This window comes from Epinephelus lanceolatus, chromosome 3 (assembly GCF_041903045.1).
Source record: "Epinephelus lanceolatus isolate andai-2023 chromosome 3, ASM4190304v1, whole genome shotgun sequence".
In the NCBI taxonomy this organism is placed as follows: Eukaryota; Metazoa; Chordata; class Actinopteri; order Perciformes; family Serranidae; genus Epinephelus; species Epinephelus lanceolatus.
Genome location: NC_135736.1, coordinates 38,161,497 through 38,182,431, shown reverse-complemented (window position 1 = coordinate 38,182,431; position 20,935 = coordinate 38,161,497). Strand labels below are relative to the sequence as shown.

Genomic DNA, 20,935 nt, shown 5'->3' with positions numbered 1-20,935 from the left:
GCACACGTATGTTTCACATTAGGTGAAGTGAGAGGATCACCGCAGTCACACCAGTAGCCTTTCTCCCAAAAATGTCTCTCTTTCTCTTCACTCTCTCCATCTCTTTCTTTTACTCTCCTCCTCTATCCCCCCCATTAGTGAATATGTCCGTTCCGTTTATGTGTCCGTGCCACTGCAGCTCGAATTGAAACCACACTGTGTCTCTTGTCATCGCCAGACTCTTTCTCAACTTAAAACAATTTGTCTGTCTGCAAACACACCGCCTGCTGTCTGTCTCTGTGTCCAACTCACTGGTTCCCTAAATGTTGCGTTTTAGCCAAATCATTTTCTCATTGTGGTGTTTTATATAATAGACTATGTGTGTGTGTGTGTGTGTGTGTATGTGTGTGTGTGTGTGTTCAGTATTTTCAGAGGAGGTATATTTTTCTTGGCAGTTTGTAGAAATCCAAACAAGGTATCTGGTTTCCGGAGTAATGTCAGCATCAGGCTGGGGTTTGTTTTCCATCACATGGACAATCCCAATATTTTTACCAATATTTGTCAAGTTGATATTAATATAATTAACAACACAGAGTGACTCAGGAAGTAATGGTTTTTAAAGTGTTTTGGGTTATTTGTTGTTTTGTACCTTATCCTAGTTTGTGACTGGCGGCATTCTCTCATGTGATTAATTCCAGACTTCCGTTGAGAAATTTATTGTATGAAGAAATCAAATACTTACATGTACAAGTTCACATTTGTGCTCACCTCATATGCAAAGGATAATAATCTCTTTCATTTTCCTCATAAATGTCAGCAGCTTGTTCCAGGGTCAAGAATGGATGGCTGTCATTACACTTTATTGAGCTGCTCTTTACTCAAAACGAGAAAGTAGCTGTATTCTCACCATTTAACATGTTGCCAAATCTGTTCATTCAGTTTTGCCGAACAACTTTTTAATCCAACTTTGTGCTGCCCCACTTATTTTTTTTTCTTTTTCAAGCCATAATTCATGTATGGTAACATCTCAAACACCTCACCTCTACATCATTTCAACAAAACTTTCAGAATACGGGGTAGTTCTGAGCGGCTTAGCATCACTTACCAAATTATAAGTGTCTGACATTAAACTTTTGTCAATATGGATATTCTACACATCATGAGCTTGATTATATTCTTGACAACTCAATTGTTCAGGCTATTTTATGGAAACCATGAGCACCAAAGTATAATTCATTTAAATGTACCAGCATGGTAAACAAAGACGAAAAAAAGTTCTGACTTCCAACCTCATTGGTTCAAATTTGTCCCTTTGTCTATTATTTATATATATCTTAAGTCTGTAAAGGCCCAAACATACTCGGGCGTACTCTAAGCGGAGCGGACTACGCGAGGAATGTCCGCAGTCATTCGGGCTTTCATAGTCGAGCGCACTTCCGCATTGTAGTTTCCTGTAAAAATGTCCGTGAAAAATCCCCGCGATGTGAAAAATACATGCTGAACAGTCACTGGTGCGCTGAGCGGAGTCCGCGCGGTCGTAAAATCTGAGCTTTGCACGCACAGGGCTTGCGGACGTCCGGCTTGAGTCCGCGCGGACCTCCGCAGAGTCCGTTCCACGTACGTTCCGCCCGAGTATGTTCAGGCCTTAAGGGTGCACTGATCAAAAGAATCCAAACGGTTTTTCACAAAAGTTTATCCAAGTTGTGAATATTGTCATGTGAAGCCCATTGCTAACTGTACGCTAATCTCTCAAGACAGATTCTGCAATTTACATTGTAGAATCTGTCGGCAGCCCTGTGTGAAAGACGACTACAGGGGGGAGCTTTGAGTTTGAACGATGCTGCACTTTAGCCAATCACAATGGAGGGGGCGTGGCCGAGACGTGCAGGTGTCCCCAGGAAATGTGTACCTAAAAAAAAAAAAAAAAAAAAAAATATTTTTCAAGCGGATGTCTTAGTTACAACATGATTGAGCTAACTGGAGTAGTTTCATGTCGTATCCGACAACGGGAGGCTTTTAACAGATGACGTCCTGATGTTAGCTTTGCTAACTGTCCCTGTCAGCTGCAGCCACTGATGCTTTCTAGACATCGTGATTTCCCATAACTGAATAAATACCACACATAGCAACACAAAACTGCTTTGCTAGCTCAATCATGTTGTTTGAGATAGATATCCGCTGGAAAAAATATTTTATTCACGGACCGTTAATTGAGTTATTACCTTATTTTTATACAGTCTATTATTACAGACACCGCTAATGTTAACAGCTAACGGTTAGCCCAGCTAATCTACGATAACCATGTTAATTACAAAACACACAGAAATAGTAACGTTTGTTTAATCATTGTGTTTATAGACTTAACAAACATCAGATTAGTCTACACAGTGATATAGTGACGTGAAAAATGTGATATATAGCTAAACTGCTGTTTTTTTTTTATTTTTACCGATGGATTTCCAGATTGACTGTATGCTAACATTGTTTGTCAAATGGAAAATAAAAAATAAACAATATTTTCTCATGTTCCTGCACTGTGTTGTTGGGAATGCGTTATTTGGTACCTTGCTGGTAGGGCTGCTCGATTATGGAAAAAATCATAATCACGATTATTTCGGTCAAAATTGAAATCACGATTATACAAACAATTATGCGGCGCACGTGATGACTTATTTACATGACAGCATGTCATGTCTGTCTCCACATGGTCGCGCGTTTACAATTCTCCTCTGCTCTCTGTATCGCGCATGGCGGAGTTTGGCCCTGATGTGCACACACACACACACACACAGATCAACCTCTCTCACTCTCCCTCTGCCATTTTCCACATGCTGTTTTTGACATCTTCGGCGATTACCTGCCCCTCACGTTATTCGTAGTTCACCTACTTGACTGGCTCGTGGAGTGAATAGAGTAGAGGAGGGGAGGGGGCAGTATTGCGCATGCACGGCTTCTGGGTGCATTTGATTTGCAACACAAGACAACGAGAGTTAACTGACAAGAAGCGCATAATCGTTTTATGTCGATTATTTTGTTTTCATGATCGTTGAAAGCCCAAAACATAATCTAGATTAAAATTTGATTAATTGAGCAGCCCTACTTGCTAGCTACAAAATGAAAGTGTCCCTTAGCTTTTCTGTGTAATTTTTTTCCCCTCTGTGACAGCCCCTGGAGTGAAGCGTGCACTCTTGGTAAAAAATGGTAATGGGCTCTATTGTGTATTATTTGCAGCCACCGTACAAAAAACTTTAAGGGCTGTTTTCCCTGAATCATGACTCAGTTACAGTCATTATGTAAAGTGATATCATTTGCTTAATATTTGGACTACAAAACAATACTGATATTAGCGAGTAATGTCCTCTTTTCAACAATGGATAAAACTCAAAACATGTTTCAGGGTCAATGTGACTGAAAGTGATAGAGCAGCACCTGTTTCTGCCCTCTGAGGCTTTACTGTAATGATTTGTTCTCAAGCTCAACAAGAAACCTGGCGAGTAAAGACATCATCATTGGTTATAGGAATGATGGCCCAAACTATGAGGTTCTAAAATACTGACGTGTTTGAGAATGAGATTCTGTCTCTGGAGACTGTGAATATCTGAGGAATCTAAACCATCATGATTCAGTGGAGAAACACTCATTCACAGTGACATCAGCTGATAACTGTCAGCCTGCTCATTTCCTGTAAAGTGACTGAAGTGATTAGACTTTAACAAATATGTGGGTGATAATAATCTGTGTTGTGTGTGTGATATTTCCATGCTTCATCATTTCCCTGCTGTGATTTTTTTTTTAGTCATTAATAGTTGCTCATGACAAGAGGAATGTCTCAGTCATCTACAGCTTTACTTTGTCATTTCCCATTACTTTGATTCCTGCTACATACCTTAGCTCTTGCCTGTTTACTATATTAAATCATTCCAAACATATTACAGTAAATGCTACACCAACAGGCATTTACATTCATCATATCCAAAGCTATACTCAGCTACACAGGGCTATTACCAAGAACCACTGGTCCTTTAAAAACACATGTATTACTTGAATTGACACACAGCGAGAAGACTATCATGACAGCCTCTATGGTTTTTAGACACTTAAACGGTGGACTTTAGAGGCAATAAATATGCTTTCTTGGCGTTGTATAGAGCAGTCAGTAAGGAAGAAATGAGGTGAAAGACTATAAAGGGACATGAAAAAATGAAAAATTATTTAAGAGGAATGGGTAAAAGAAAAAAACGAGCTAGATAAGCAGATAACAAGGTCATGTGGTCTTAACATAGCAAACAGCAGAGCTGCTGTAGCCTCACAGAGATATCAGTAACTGTCCTCCACCTATCTGAAGTTGACCCAAGAGGCCTGTCTTTGATGGTGATGTTTATTTGCCTACAATCTGCTTCCTTCCAGTCTCCTAATCAACTAAACTATTCTAAGCCATGTTTGATCCATGCACCATCAAAATGCCACTGCCAACATTTTGTAATCATTTATTTCACAATACTGTATCTGCACCTTGCAAGTATGGTGAAGTTGTACCTGTGTTAAGGCAACTAAAGTGACTTGGTTAAGGTTAAGGAAAGATCGTGGTCAAGGTTGAATATTAAAGAAACCTGATGTTGACTGCTTGTGAGATATGGGGGATAAACCCTGGCCTTCAGTGCGTACCTGTCCACCAACATCAAACCTTTCCTTTTTGTTGTGCTATAATATTACTACACTTACTGAAAGTTGCCATTGGTGATAAAGACGTCTGGTTAATATAGTAAAATACAAGCTCTTATATTTAAACTGGAGTAAGTAGCCATAGTGGCACTGTGAAGCTGTGCTCAGGCACAGTGGTGCTGTGAGCTAAATACTCTCAGTCAGCATGCTAACATGCTCACGATGTCAACATGCTGTTTAGTAGGTATAATTTGTGCATTCCTATACTACCATACTATTTAGTATGCCAGAAAAAGATTTAGTTTGTCTCAATACATAGCATGTCAAATGCAGTATGCCAAAAAATACCAGGATGCACCACTGCATCTGGTCACAGTTTGCAGAATGCAAGCCAACATGCTTGCCTGTCTATTTTGACCCAGAATTCTCTGCACAGTGGAAGATTTCTCATCGACTAAGCTGCAGACACATGACAGCTCATAGACACCTAACAGAAGCCGCAATGACAGATGAAAAGCATGAATAACAGGAACAGAAATTGCTTAAGTGAACAAAATAAACAACAACAAAAGGACAGACATATGAAAATAGCAATGACAGAGAATGCATATGTAATTTTACTGTCATGAACATACTGCATGTTAGAATCTACAATGTATAGAGTTATTACTGAAACTACATACAATGCAAAGTAACAACAGAAGAGCTCTCCGGGTTGATCTGTGTCTCTGGTGAGCATGGCAAAAGACGTTTTGTTAGGTCTCCAAGGTAACATTAAGCGATAACGTTAAGATCTGATGTGTTCCAAATCACATACTGTATTTTTAGTTCAGATTTTGTGCTACAGAATATAATGGATGTATGAGCAGGAAAGTCAAAGTGCAATGTCATGGCGAGGTAGTATGTCCCAGTTGTTTTCATACTTCATGCAATAGTAATTACTTTGTATGGGCACTTGCAGTACTTTGGGATGCAGGCTATGTTAACCATGTTCATGATCATACTAAGCATGTTGCCCTTCAAGGGGAAGTGGTCGAGAAAATGACATTTTAGTTTTAACAATAGGTGAGAAAAAGTGCAACCATAATATTTTCCTTTGGCTCTGCTGCAAAATATTTAATAATAATGTCAGAAGCTGTATAAATATAGCAGTAGAGTGCCTGCAACTGCATGTAAGCATTCCTCATTCCAAAATGACATAAGGCTGTAGAAATCCCAGAGATATTTCACCAAAGATAATCCTCTGATACTTCCCTCTCTCTCATGACCGTCCGATTGAAGCTGACCCAAGAAATCTTTCTTTGATCAAGGTATTTATTTGTCTACAATCCCTCAAATGGCTTATCGCGGGCAGTGTGTTAAGAGATTTAACATTCACACGCATAAAGATCTAAGGAATCCCATGTCTTGAACCAGTTAATTGCCCAATTTCTAACCCTGGCAGCTCCTGAAGATCACATACAAAGAAATGATGATTTTTTTTCCTGCTGGGTTGATACTAGTTTTGGTGTTACAGTTAGACTTTTCTCTAAACATTTTGAAGATCATGTAAAATTAATCTTTCAGATGAGATTAGACAGGATTTATTGGAGAAATTTGTAGGAATTGGACGTTTGCTGTCACAGTTATTATGGAAGTCACCCAAGCTGAAAATCAGGGTTTGGCTACCATCTCTGGTTAAAAGTTTCAAGCCTGTTTCATCTCTGTCCACATTTAACATCCTATCTAGTCTCACAAAAATACAGTAAATGACCACTACCTCTTAACACCACAGAAACCCAGTGGAAAGTCAAATATTATCCTTTGTCATGGTGGTTGGCGGTGGTTAATGTTACGACCCCATAGGTAGAATAAAGAGCAAGAAAGTCCACAAGTGAGAAGGTAAGGGTGGTGGATGGTTCAACAAACATCGGACTTTTACGCAGGAGACTGCTGTTCTTGTCCTGTGTGAAAGTAAAAGTCAACATGGGCTTCTTTTGACTTTACCTACATCCTTTTTACAGTTACATCATGTCATGTGACATACTTAGATCTCTTTCCGATGTATTTATGCCGCATACATAACAAGCGTAGTTCAGTCAGGACCACTTTTGTCAAAGAAAATTTTATTTCCATTTGCAGTATTATATTTGGTGGCATGGATCTGTTCTGGGGCCTCTCTGCCTTTTCTAGGCCTATGTAGAAAGCCTTTCCCAAGCACCTACATGAAAAGCCTAAAGCCTGATTTATGGTCCTGCGTTAAATCAATGACGTCGCTACGTCGTAGGGTGCGTGGCTATGCAGAAGGCTCGCCGTGACGTGCACCTCCCCAAAAATGTAACTACACGTCGAGGCGATGCAGACCTAGCGCAGACCGAGAGGGCTGTGATTGGTTTGCTTGGTAGCAACGCATTTCCGGTTCCATATTTCCAGATTGCACCATCCCCGCCATCTTTAAACATCTTCTGTTGCGATGTAGATGTTGCACATATGTTGCAGTATTAAGGCCCATTTATGCTCAACGTTCAATACGGATACGGACGGAGCCGTCTGTCCGTGCTCTGCATTCATTTCTCTGTGACCGGAAAAGCCGGAAGCTAAACAAAGAATCAACTAGAGACGACAATAACCATTCAGGAAAGGAACACAGCCTCCTACCGCTCTGGCGGTGAAATGCACTGCGACGAAATGGAGTGACGGAGAAGTTCGAAGGGTTCACGATGGCGTCACGGCAACGACGTAGGTACGTTGTAGGTACGCCGCAGGACCATAATCAGGCTTAAGGCAGAGAGAGCACACCTCTATGCCCTTCTACATGCAAATGAGGAAAGTCTGAGGCTGAGAGAGCACACCTCTCCGCCCTTCCATGCGCCTTCATGGACAGCCTAAGGCATGGAGAGCACCATGTCATGTAGTGTTAAGAGGTCATTTAAAAAAAAGAACAAATCATTGAAAGATAACTAATCCTGAAGGGGTACATGAAGGGTGTGAAGTCAAACATAACTAATACATGACAACAGACGACAAAAAAGTTAAATTTGGGCATTATAACAGAAATCAGTACCAAAGGGAAATGTGAGTAAGAAAAGAAAAAGACTTCAAAACTTCCTCACAGTAACAAGCTTTGTAGTACATTAGCTTATCAAGCTCTTACGGCTAACCCATTAGAAACAGTTCCCCACTTGAACATTCTGCAGAAGCATGGGGATCCCTCTGCAGTGCTGCCCATCTGTTGAAAAAATATCAGACTTGCTTTGAATTGATACACTCCTCACTTTCACTCATTTTAGATTGGTCGTCTGCCATTTGGCACTGGTGTTCATTGGCAGCAGTGACCTACAGTTTTACACGGAGGATTGACGAGAGCTGGGGGGATTCGGTCGTTTTGAGCAATGATCCAAAATAGACAATCAAAGCAGAATGAAGACTCATTTGCAGCTTGAGTACAATGGGAATTAAACTGGTTAATGGCTAATTATGCTCATGTTGGCTAATTGGGCCAATGAAGGGTGTTAATTCTCTGTGGGAATGGCAGTAAGAGAGTCTTTACTTTACATGGAGGCATTTGATTGTGTTCTTATTCAAACACATTTAATGGAGCTACAAATTGGTTGTAACTAATAAAAACTGCTGTTTTTATTCAAACGTGAGACAAAACATGAGCATTTTTGTCTTTGTTCACTTTCGAACTGCATGGATGCCAGTTGTAATCACAGTGGGACCACAGATCATCCCTGGAGAGGTCAGTGTTTACAGTAGTAGTTTGGGTCTGAAGAGGGCATCTCCAAGAACTTAATGTAGAAGACTGCATTACCAATACCAGGCATCTCTAGCAACAATGTCTCAGGTGTCTTTTTTAAATCTTTATCTCTGTCTCTCTGTTGAAGGTGTCCAATAGCCAACAGGACGTGTCCTCTGGGTCAGTCTTGGAGCAACAGGCAGTGTCGGTGTGTCAGCGTGACTGCCAATGTGCACCACAACCCGCCTCCTCCACCACTGCCCCCTCCGAGGCCCTCCCAACAGCACCTTGGTGAGTGTTTGCACACAAGCAGACTTTTAATGAATCTCTTGTCATTTTTTTCAAAAAACACCGTAGAGGAAATTGTGTTTGCTTATTTTTCCTATAGTAGCCTAGAGAAAATGACAGAAGCTAAGGAAGACCAACAATTACCGCTGTTGATAAGAATACAGTAGGTCTAATAGCAGGGAAATTACCCTTCGCTGCCAACAAAGCTCAGATTGGAGTATTAAGCAGAGTAGAGGGCAAAGCTAATGGTAGCTGTGTGTGTGGTCATGTGAATGTATGCATTTTGGAAAACCTAAATAAATGTATTTAATGATGTAGACAGGAAATCAGCTTTTAATGTGGAAACACTACGATGACGTCAGCTGCTGTTTACACAAGCTGCATACCTTAAATTCACCTCTCTCAGCTCGATGTACTACAACTAATGGGAGCTCTCTGGTGGGAATTCTTTTGAAACAATGTATAGATGAAAGAACTGAACGTAAAGGTGGCCACAGATGGTGGCCACATCTGTAGAGCCAATCATCATTGCAGTGCTAATTTGCCATGTCTATACATATTGTAAAACATATTTTCAGTAAGCAAGTAGCATTTCTCCAACCTGAGTGAAAGTAGAGAAAGGAAAAGGTCACTGGGTGTAGCACTGCTGTCCATTCTAAAAAAGTGAGTGTTTCAGCCTGGGAGCTTACACACTTCAGTAGTTGCAAGGTAAATTGTCATTGAGATAAACAAACTTTTGGATACAGCATTGGACACTGTATGTCATGTAATGACAAACAACCAAGCACAGCTACTAGATATCTTTCCTTCCTTCCATTCATCCACTTTCAACCACTTATCCAAAGCTAGGTCACAGGGGCAGCAGGCCGAGCAAAGTACTCCAGACGTCTCTCTCCCCAGCAAAATTTTCCAGCTCCTTCTGCAGGACCCTGAGGCAATCCAAGGCCAGACAAGATATAAATCCCTCCAGCATTTTTTGGGTCTGCCCCGGGGCCTCCTACCAGTAGGACGTGGACACCTCTTACAGGAGGCACCCAGGAGGCATCCTGATCAGATTCCCGAGCCACTTCAACGGACCTCTTTCATTGCAAAGGAGCAGCAGCTCTGGTCCAAGCTCCCTCCAGATGTCTAAGCTCTCTCTCTAAGGCTGAGCTCGCCGAACGCTTTCTTTCGGTCACTACCCAGAGCTCATGACCGTAGGGTGAGGGTTGGGAGGAAGTTGATCAACTAACTGTAGGGCTACCTAGAGCTTTACATCTGTCCCACTGACAACGTTTTAGGCCTAATGAATACTCTGAGATGGCACAGCATTGACAGCAGAACTATAGACCCTTCAGTCTGGCTGGTTTATCAGCTGATATAAGTTTATTGCAGATCTGTATCATCTATGTTCGCTGATAAGTAACAAGAAATTGCAGTACAGAAATGCTAAACTAAGTTTAAGGTGAATGAGGGCTGCGTCCTGAAAGCTGAAGATTTGAATCATCAGTCGGAGACCCCTCAGTCATATGAGATTCTTCAAGTCAAGCGTCAAGTGTGCTTCTGGGGACATTTCAATCCTCAGTTTCATTGTGCTCTCCAGAACAGGCAGCTACAGACCCAGGGTGACTCTGAGTGAGATGAAAGCAGCTGCCCGGAGGAAGAGAGGCTTTGCCCAGTCAGGATCAGAGATGATGTTATCTTCTGCCCTCTGCTTAGAAGTGGTTAATTTACAGCTTGTAGTAATTAAGTATGACACAGTCTCTGGCTTTTGTTTGATATCAAGTGTTGGCAAAAAATGTTGTTGCACATTTCTAATCTATCATTAGTATAGTTAGCACAGATTAGCTCAGAGGGCTAAATTGGCTTGTTTACTAGATGACATGCATACTGCTGTCACCCTGAAAGTCCCACTGAACCCTGTTCAAACTCTCAAACTATATGGAAAAAAGTAACAAATGATCAAATATTTTGTTTTGTAAATTAATTTTATCCTCACATGGGGGTGCATACCACTTTGTGAACACATGGCATTAATTAAAATAAGCAAAATACAACAAGTTTGTGCGGTTAAGAGAGTTTATTGAGTCCAAAAATCAAACCTCAGAGAAAGAAGTCAGAGGTTTTGGGTCAGATAACAGTAATGTTCTAAAGCCAGAAAAATGCAATCCTGCAGATCAACCTTTAGATTACAGCACAGTACAAGTAAATACAGTAGCTGCCAATAGATGCAACTGATCAGTGTGGCCCGTTGCTGCATGATGCCGTGTCCCCAAGGCCTGCAGTGAGCACACACATACCAAACACTGAAGCAAACACACACTGTTAGCAGAGCCATCCTTCTCTGTGTTAGTCTTTGTGACAGGAGAATGTTCATGTGTTCACTGAGGAGTATTTATGACTGCAGTGTGTTTGTCGAGAGTCTGTATGTGTGTGTGTGTGCGTGTTTGCAAGTTCCTATGTGTTTGTGTGTGTTTGGCTATGATAAAACTCTGGACTCTGTGTAAACAAATGCGAAAGAGCATAATGCGGAGACCCCAGAGTAGCAGATTCCTCAGCTACTCACGAATCACAGGCCAAAACAAATTATCTGTGAAAAGATAACAGGACACAGAACATTTAGTGCGAAGATAAGCTTTAGCTCAAGCTTTACCTATACAGCACATGGCGACTACATCTCTCCCTCTAACTTTATTTTAAAGGTTGAGACTGAAAAAAAATCTGCAAAAATGCCCTCTTGGATGCCCCTGTGGTAAATAAAATATGATAAACACACCATTCCCACAAACTGAGGAAACTGGCAATGTCTCTCTCCCTCTGGCTGAATGGTATCCTTTTCTGTGTTTTGATGGTTTTACCCGGAGGTATTCCAGTGTGCCGTTGATGTTTGTTGATCATGAATAATGTAATTTTGGGCAAGTAATTCAAGGGTATGAATTATTAAGAAGTCATTTCAGGGCAAAAATGATTTATTTGAGGGAGCTATTTAAAAGTGTTTAGGAGACTGAGACTTCTTGGTACATGATACTGTGTAGTGATGATTTCAGCATAGTCGCTGAAAGAAAATGTTGGCATTGTATTTTTCTGCAAAACACGACTAAGTTACATTCGTACAATTCACATCAACCTTTGTAACCATCGGGAGGTGGAGGGGAATGTAATGTACTGCAAATGCTAAATGGTCTGCACTTGTATAGTGCCTTTCTAGTCTTCCGACCATGCCAAGTGCTTACATGTCACATTCACACACTGGTGAGCTAGGCTACCATACATGGTGCGACTTGCTACGCAGTAACCATTCACACGCTGATGGATCAGCCATCAGGAGCAATTTGGAGTTCAGTATCCTGCCCAAGTTTAGTTTGATATGTGGACTGGAGGAGCCGTGGATCGAACCCCTCTACCTCTGAGCCACAGCTGAGATGGTTGGTCAGACATGGAAGGTGTGTCACTTGGTGAGATACCTGCCAAGCTGCAGACTAGGGGTCGACAGATAATTGGCCTGGCCGATTGTTATTGGTATTGGTGATTTTTTCCACCAATATGCCCATATACAGTTTTGTTTTCCTTAGCTGCGTTGTTTTGCCCTGGCGTGCTTCTCACTGCCTGTACGTACCACTCTAGGCTCTTAAAAGCAATCTCAAGACCTTTTTAGCCTGGCTTTTAATTGAGCTCTCCTTAATTTTATTTATTTATTTATTTTTTAATTTTGTATTTATGATTATTGTGTATTTATTTATTTTAATCTTTTTTATGTAGCTGGCATATTCTTCAACTTTGTTTTTTATTTATTTTTAACTTATTTATTTTCCTATTTATTGAAAGATCTAGAATTTTGTTCTTTATTCTGAGTTTTTATCCTGCCTCTGGTGTTTCTTTGTCAGTGTTTAGTTTTTTAATTCTATGTCAGCTATGATTTTTACAGCAGACATATATCGGTTGATATCGGCTATCGGTATCTCTGTTTCATAATAATCGGTATCGGCATCGGCTCTGAAAAAACCATATCGGTTGATCCCTACTGCAGACCACTACAAACTACTGTTGGAGACCAACAAACAAGAACACGAGCAAGTCATTACTGTGTTCACAGGGATTTTTTAGGTACTAAACGTGGGTGGTTTTTATAGACCCTCGCTGTTTTCCAAGCAGTTTTTTAGGCACGAAAAGCTGTTGTTTTTAACAGAGACACAGCTGCTTTGTCTGCCAAAATAGTAGCACAAAAAGTGGTTGTTTTTTACCAACAGTGCTGCAAATGTAACGTATCAGCGGTTTGCAGAAACATACAATGCAAACATTTTTTCTGGCGATTGGGTTAAAGATTTCATTCTCAGTTGGAAAACAGTCGTCCTCAGGGGAAAATATAGTTCCACTGAAGCTCATTACATTGATTTAGGTTGTTAGTCTGTGTCAGCACATGCTGCTATGCTGGAGTAGACACAGCTTGCATTTTGTCAGCCATAAACTGTGTGTCTTTGTTATCTGTGTTTGTTCATCTGTAGACACACACACAGAGTATGTGTGTATGGAACAGTCTCAACATCCATTTGCCAGACTTTCTGTTGCTCTCTCTCCGTCTCTCACTGTGTTTTTCAGCTAAAAGATGATTTACCAGAATTGAAAGAGAACCATCTGTGTTGTCCCTGAGGACAGAGAGAACATCACTAGTTCATTTCAGGAATGTCTCAATTACATTCTGTCAACAACTGTCACACACAGATTTTACATGTGGTTGCGTTTTCAATAACCAGCATTTACAACAGTGTTTTGCAGAAGGTGTCATTTGAATTCTTTATATTTACAGAAACCACGTGTGTAATCTTTACGTTTCAATTAACAATTGTATATTCATATTAGCTTCATAATATTTACTATATATATACTAAGGATAGACCGATACATCAGCCGGCCGATATATCGGGCCGATATTTGAGTTTTTTACTTGTATCGGCATCGGCTGATACGCGCGTGGGTTCGCGGATTTATTTTTCCCTGGCATGATTTACAGACAGGCATCCACGGGCAGCTCTGTGTTGCCGGAAGACCCTGCAGCGCACATGCAGCGAATCCTACTGTGTACAGTAGTTGTTGTTTTATTTATGCTTCAGCTTAAATATTTGTTTATTTTATAAAGATATTACTGGAAGATTTAAGAGCACTGAACTCTTTTTTTTATTTGAATCTATAATAATAATGATAATAATAATATTCTACCTGTTCTACCTCAACTTTCCATCTTGTTTTAGTATTTTTTACTGTTCAATAAATGTTTCTTATTTTAAACTTGAGACCTGTAATATTTGTTATCATTGTGTCATTTTTTTTATGTAAATTGAGGGAGCAAAAGCAGTATCGGCCCCAAATATCGGCTCAAGAAAATCGGCAGTCCATAATCAGTCATCGGCTAAGGGTGATGGAAAAAAATCGGTATCGGCATCGGCCCTAAAAAATCCATATTGGTCTATCCCTAATATATACTGCAACTTTAAACACTGATTCAACCCAGCTAATATATTTAAAGACTGTATATCAGTACACTCTCTGTCTTTAGTCATTTAAGACAAACTCTTAGCGTCTCCCTCTTCTTTTATCTCCACAGACATATTCTCAGCAGATGTGTGTGGCCCAGATAAGGAACTGGACGTGGAAACCTGTCAGTGTGTGTGTCGGCGTGGGGATCAAACTCAAGACTGCGGCCCTAACCGGCACCTCGACCGCAATACCTGCCAGTGCGTTTGCAACCACTTGCCTTCTCCCTCCTGTCCACAGAACTACATCTTCAATAAGGAGACCTGTCAGTGCACATGTAGCAAGACATGTCCGAGGCACCAGCCCCTCAATAAAACAAAGTGTTCCTGCGAATGTAACGAGTCACCCAACAAGTGTTTCCTAAAAGGAAGGAGGTTTCACCAAGCCACATGCAGGTGAGGAGGGATATGAGGGGTTCACTTTCATCTGCTGCCACTTTTGGGGAAAAGTCATTTGTCTTAAGCTTGGATGGATGTGTGAAAGTGTAGCACACACTGAATCAGTTTCTATTGCAGTTTGTTGCACCCATGTTTTGTTGATAAACCAACTCTTCCACCTCTCCCAATATTTCAATTTTTTTTTTAGAATTTTTGCCCTCTCCTCTCGTCATTTTTTAACATTAAAATTGGAAATGCACATAAAAAGAGGTGGATAGAAACATACCTTATGGTAACAGTCTCGTCGCCAAGTTTCCACCGACAATTGTGTAAAACTTAAGTCAGTAATTTGATTATACTTAATAACGCCTTAAAGAAATGTTCTCAAAAATGAAAAGAAAAGTAAGCCAGTATAGATAAGTACAATCCTGAGCCAGTGTTTGTTTTTCTCTGCTGTTTATATTGTTGCTGGGGATGGTACATCCCAACTGAAGAGAGAAGTGAAGGGTAATGCATTCATCCATCCATTTGTCCATCCATCCACCTACCCACTCATCCATCTATATATAGTCCATCCATACATCCATCTATTCCATTCTAATGCTTCAGAAACAGGCAAGAGAAAGGGTTATTATCCTTGTAATAACTACGGCAGGGTATCAGTACTCAATATCATTAAGGCATGGACTGAAATAACCCAGTACCAAGTGGTACTGAAACTTTTCTAGCTGAATGATGCCTGCATTTGATCCTTTTTCTTCCCATATCTAGAAAAAACTCTTTCTATGGGTTTGCTCACAGTCAATCACCACAAGCTCATTTATTGTGATGTATGATTAGCCCATAACTGCAAGAGCTACAACCCATAGACTGTGGTGAGGTGAAGTTGAGTGCAGTATATTTTATGGAGTTGGCGGTTCAGTGAAAAGCCACCAAAACATTCAAGAGTATGACTACTATACACCTATAGTAGATACAAAGGATCAATTGAAGTACTCCATTGGTATTGTTATCACTTTAAGGGTACTGGTATTGGATTTCTTTTAAAAGATACCAAGTCCTAGTAAAATTACTATTATTCATTTGATTTTAAATCTATATTAGCCATGTTTCCATCAGCCTGTTTAGATGCGCATCTAGAAGTATCGCATCGGAAAAATATGATTGGAAACACCAAAATTCGAATTAAAATCCCCTGATTCGCACAAACTAAAATACGCTTACTTTAGCCAGGTTTGGTTGATTCGAAAAGATGTTGATTCGCAAAATGGGGGATGGAAACAGTTATGTTCAAATTAAGTCTGATGTAGCGCACCTCTCTCCATGGTGATGACACACTCCGGGTCGGGAAGGCGGTAATGTATTTACAAGCTGGTTGTCAACCGCCAGAAAACGTAGAAGAAGAAGAAGAATGCGACACTTGTTTTGTTTCCGGTTCTGCGGAAAACTCGTGCGACTTCGTAGTTTTCACCAAAGTCCGTACATTTAATGGAAACACACAGGATTCGCATTTCTTTTAATGCACATTTCCCAATGATTCAAATCACTTCTGGATGGAAACATAGCTATTGACAGCCAAAATCAATTACTATTTTTCAGTGGAAACTAGAGAATATACTGTATTACCCTGGATAGGGATAAAAATGCAATTACTAGATATGGACCACAAGACTCATTTCATGGTCATTTCATCTACAGAGAACCAAACATTGTCCCTACACGCAATTCTTTCTTGTTCTTTTAGTTTACATAGCTGTATTTGTAATATCATATTGCAATGTGTTATGTGAAGCCACGTGTGTTGCCTTAGAATTATCAGCTCAGTTATGCTCCACAAAGTTTAATGAATGACGTAATTAGCATAAATGATTTCTATATCACTGTGATCATGGTGCGGCATTTGGCAGCTAAGGTTCTTGTTTTCAATATTTCAGTGGTTCACTGGTTGCATCATGCTATAGTGAAGTCAACCCCTGCTCTAACACACAAACACACGCACATATTGGCAGTGTTAGTGGCTTTGTTCAGCCAGAGAAAACCGCTGGTCCGGCAGTGGTAGGTGGTTATTGCAGTAAACCCAGTGTGTAATACAAGACCTCAGTACGCTAATGACTTCTCCTAGCTGTCACTTAACCATTTCCTCTCCCCGCACAGAAGGAAACACACACACCATACACACACATCCATCCATCCCGTCCAATCTTGACCCTTTGTGACCTTGTTTGAGAGTGATTTATGAGTATAACGTAACGGTAGGAATCTAGTGTCTGGGATGTGGCTCTGGTGCGTATGTGGCTGTGAGTGAAAGAGAGCGTGTGTGTGTCTATTTGAACTCCTCTGTGTATTTCATCATGGGCCCATAGATCTCTTTAAGTAACCATGACTAAATATTCTGTGACACCCCGTGCTGCCCGAGAAGCAGTGGCAATTACACGCCAGTCCCAGAATCTTTGTCGTGTTGATGAAGTGAGTAAGTACTACGTAAAACAGAAATCCATCCCTCCATTGCTTCATGTTTTCTTTGGATTCCACGGATCTGCTCCTTCTGTAATCATTTAATGGTAGACCTTGACTCTGGGTTGGGGTTAACCAGATATAAAGGCCAGTACTAATGTTTTTATGCTTCAGGCTGTTGCTTTGTTGCCAAAATTGACTTCCATGACATTTACTTGACAAATTCCATGTCCAGAAAATCCAAGTGGTCACAGATACTTGAATTAATTTTATTTTTATTGGGTTAAAAGTCCTCTAAAAATGGATTTAGACCAAACTACCTCATGATGCCAGAAGAATAATAACTGCATCACAGGTGAAACTGTAAAATAGTCTGAAATACTGCTCTGGTGGTTCAAGCATGGGCTGTATATCACAGGAGCTCTGAAGGCTTTAGTTTTTACTGTTATGAAATCTAAATCCTAGTTTTAACCTTTGACCTTTAGAACACACAGGAAAGTAGTTAGTGTTTGTCTTTGTAAGACAGATGTGGTTCTCAGTCATTTACAGCCGTGCTTAGCTGTAGTGAAAACCTACAGACTTCTGGGAAACAGAGGATCACGGACGTAGACAATAAGGCGATGTTCACACTACAAGCAAATATGGCCAGCATCTGATTTTCTTGCTCTCAAGGGACACAGATCTGATTTTTTTCAGAGTAGTGTGGACACAAATCCACTTTTTGTCCTCATCAGATCAAGGCAACTTTATATGTGGGTCTTGCTCTGATCCATATCCGATCACTGGCTATGCAGCCACTGTGAGAACAGTAGTATCAGAATTCCCCAACGCTTTTCAACGTCATCCATGGTATTTTCACGTCATGTTTCACTGCGCAGGAGCAGATCACTCATCATACAGTGTCGGAGCGGTCTGTTGAAACTACAGAAGGCTGCCCCAGTCGGCAGCCAATAGAGCCTGACTGCCAGACACTTTGTGACAGGACCAGCTCGCCTACATGCCGTGACAGCATTGTCACAAGGCGCCGACAGAAATATTGGAATGTAGCCCTGGACATCCTAAGTTCTTGGAAGAACTTGTCCTCCTTGAAACCCTCCACATAGCTGCCCCACCACTCCTTACTACAGCAATTGCTGCACAACAATTGCACAATTGCTCAACAGCCTGAAAACAAACGCCCATTGCTCCGAAGGGCCATTTCTCTGAAAATATACTACACACTCTCCCAGACAGAAATATGTGGCTGATTACATTGCAGAATGATGACATCGGACCTTCCTACTATTGCAACCATTTGGGAGATGAAGCTTGCATCACTATGTCATTCATGTTTTTCACAAATATGACAATTTGGTTGTTTTTGCAGCGCACATGTGTATGATGTTATTGTTTTGCATGCGAGTCATTTCAGGGCAGACATCTGTTCACTCTGATGTCAGATATGGCTCACATTAGCACATTCATGCCCCCAGGGGGAGGCAGCCTTTACATTTTCTTTATTCCTTCAGCACCATGTATTACACTTTTCCCCCTTGTGGCAAAAATAACTCACTCAAGGATGTCATAATTTGAGTTGTTCTGGGCATTCCAACTGCTTTCTATGTCCAACTCTGTAAAAGAGTGCCTTTAAAATGTTCCAGTGTTTACTATATTGCTAAAAACTGCAGGCCTACCAATTGTATAAATTTACTTGATTTACCAGAAAACCCACCTGGGCAGGAACAAAACTGGCTGATACACAGTTTGTGTATTCAGAAGTACATTTGTTTGATCTTCTGTTGCACTCAAAGTTAGACCCAAACCTGCCAAACCAATACATTTTAACAGTTTCTTACTTACCTATCCTGACCCACTGTAGACATTTTGCTTCTATGTTATTTGTTTTAAAGCTAATTCTTTTTTTTCTTTTTCATTGCAGTTGTCTCAGGCCACCCTGCGAGGTGAGGAGGCGAAGGTGTGAGCCAGGTTTCTCCTTCAGCGAGGAAGTGTGTCGCTGTGTACCGTCCCACTGGAGACGTCTGGACTAACCGCCAGCTAATAACACACTAACTAGGTGCTGACGAGCAGATAACAAACTTAACAAGTAGAATTAATCACCCATCCTGCTGCTGGTCATGAGTATCCCCATCAGCTGTGATGGCAGCTAAGTGTGCGGACCCTGATGAACGTGGGGAAACCTTAGTGACTGGAGTGCAGATTTGGGAAGCTCTGGTGATTTGAAGGTGGGAAATGCACTGACTTGGCTATGAGGTTGATTTAATGGGAGAGCGGCTGATCAGAGCCCAGAAGAGGAAGGACGGACTGAAGGAAAAAGAGTCAAAACTCGACACTTGTTTTAAAATACTGTCTAAATATTTTTTTTATATATTTGGGGGGTTTTGTATTAATTATGTCTCTGTATTCTTATGTCAGATATTGATTATATAATTTATTAAATGTTATTTTTCAACCTCTGTTCATTGCAATTTCAATCTTTTCCATGAAAATACACTGTGATCAATATTTTGTATCATGTATAGTATATGTGTAAAATAAAGTATACTGGATGTTGTATATTGTAAACATAGTGTGTCTGCTCTGGTGCGTATTTTACTGACGTTATTCTGCTTTTAATCAAATGCAGCATCAGAAAAACACACCTAGAGGTTGTCAAAACCTGAGTGGGAAAGTCAGGGCTGTAAAGTAAAAGCCAAAGGTAAAATCTGCATTGCATATAGTGTAAAGGCTTTATTTGGAACTACCCAGGTTCTCCTTCTATTGATTTTACTTTATTCATATTATTAAACTGACAGGGGTGGCACGGTGGTGTGGTGGTTAGCACTGTTGCCTCACAGCAAGAGGGTTCCTGGTTCGATCCCAGGTTTGGGAGCCCCTCTGTGCAGAGTTGTTCTCCCCGTGTCAGTGTGGGTAGTCCAGCTTCCTCCCACAGTCCAAAGACATGAAATTGTCTGTGAGTGTGAATGGTTTTCTGTGTCTACATGTCAGCCCTGTGATAGTCTGGCGACCTGTCCAGGGTGTACCCCGCCTCTTGCCCAATGTCAGCTGGGATAGGCTTCAGCCCCCCTGCGACCCTCAAGAGGATAAGCGGTTAGAAAATGGATGGATGGATGGATTAAGCTGACAGTCAAACCCAGACAACCTTTAGAGTTTTTATATTTGAGAGCTTAAAACCGAAAATATAAAAGAGCACTTAAATTGACGTGACATGAGCGTACCATTTAAGCTGATTTGAGGTTTGTGTAAGTTCCTTACCGCTCCTACAGAATTATCTTGTGTCCAATTTTTACTGGCAAATATTATTTTAAAAAAAAACACCATGGTTACATTTTAGGCTCCGTGTACCTCCAGAAAATCAAAAGCCTCATTCCCACTGTATGGTACAGTTCTACTCGATTCACTTTTGGTAAGATAAGATAAGATAAATGGGACACCAAGCAACAGATAGTTCCACTGAACAACTTTAGGCAGGCAAGTCATTGGGGCCCATTGATTTTCTTTTGCAAACTTTGCTAAAGACAGCCTGCATCTGCTGTGGTGAAATTAAAAGGTCACATTTCCTAGTAGGAATCTCATCCTGATCCTCAAATCTGAGGAAGAAGTCATTTAACTCATGTTTTTAAGTTATGCAACGGGTACTTTTCCCAATTTCATTTTTTTTACTGCGGATAGAAACCCCAAATGTAGGCAGGATTCTTAACTGATCGTCATTGCGACGAGACATCATCAACAACACAATCCTGGAACCCTTCAGCTATTGTCTTAGGATGATAAAGCCTCTGGGGGCACTGGCCAGTATTTTGGGAGTGTAGCCAGCAGATATCCAGACCAACACTTCTGCTCAATGTTACAGCTTCAGTAGCAACTTGAGACAGGTCAAGACAACATTTCTAAATTGAAACCTGTGACTGACTTGTAGGGAGGACATATTCAAGAATACTCCACTGCACTG

The 20,935-nt window shown here is 40.8% G+C and overlaps 1 protein-coding gene across 1 annotated transcript in view; it reads left to right on the top strand.

Moving 5' to 3' along the window:
- Positions 1-19,520, top strand: part of vegfc (vascular endothelial growth factor c) — a 75,141-nt gene extending 55,621 nt beyond the window's left edge. Inside the window, exons 5-7 of the mRNA XM_033623554.2 lie at positions 8,508-8,650; positions 14,226-14,550; positions 18,905-19,520. Of these exons, the coding sequence (XP_033479445.1) occupies positions 8,508-8,650; positions 14,226-14,550; positions 18,905-19,013 (577 nt within the window). The 3' untranslated portion in view covers positions 19,014-19,520. The remainder of the gene's footprint in view (positions 1-8,507; positions 8,651-14,225; positions 14,551-18,904) is intronic.
- Positions 19,521-20,935: the final 1,415 nt, after the last annotated feature.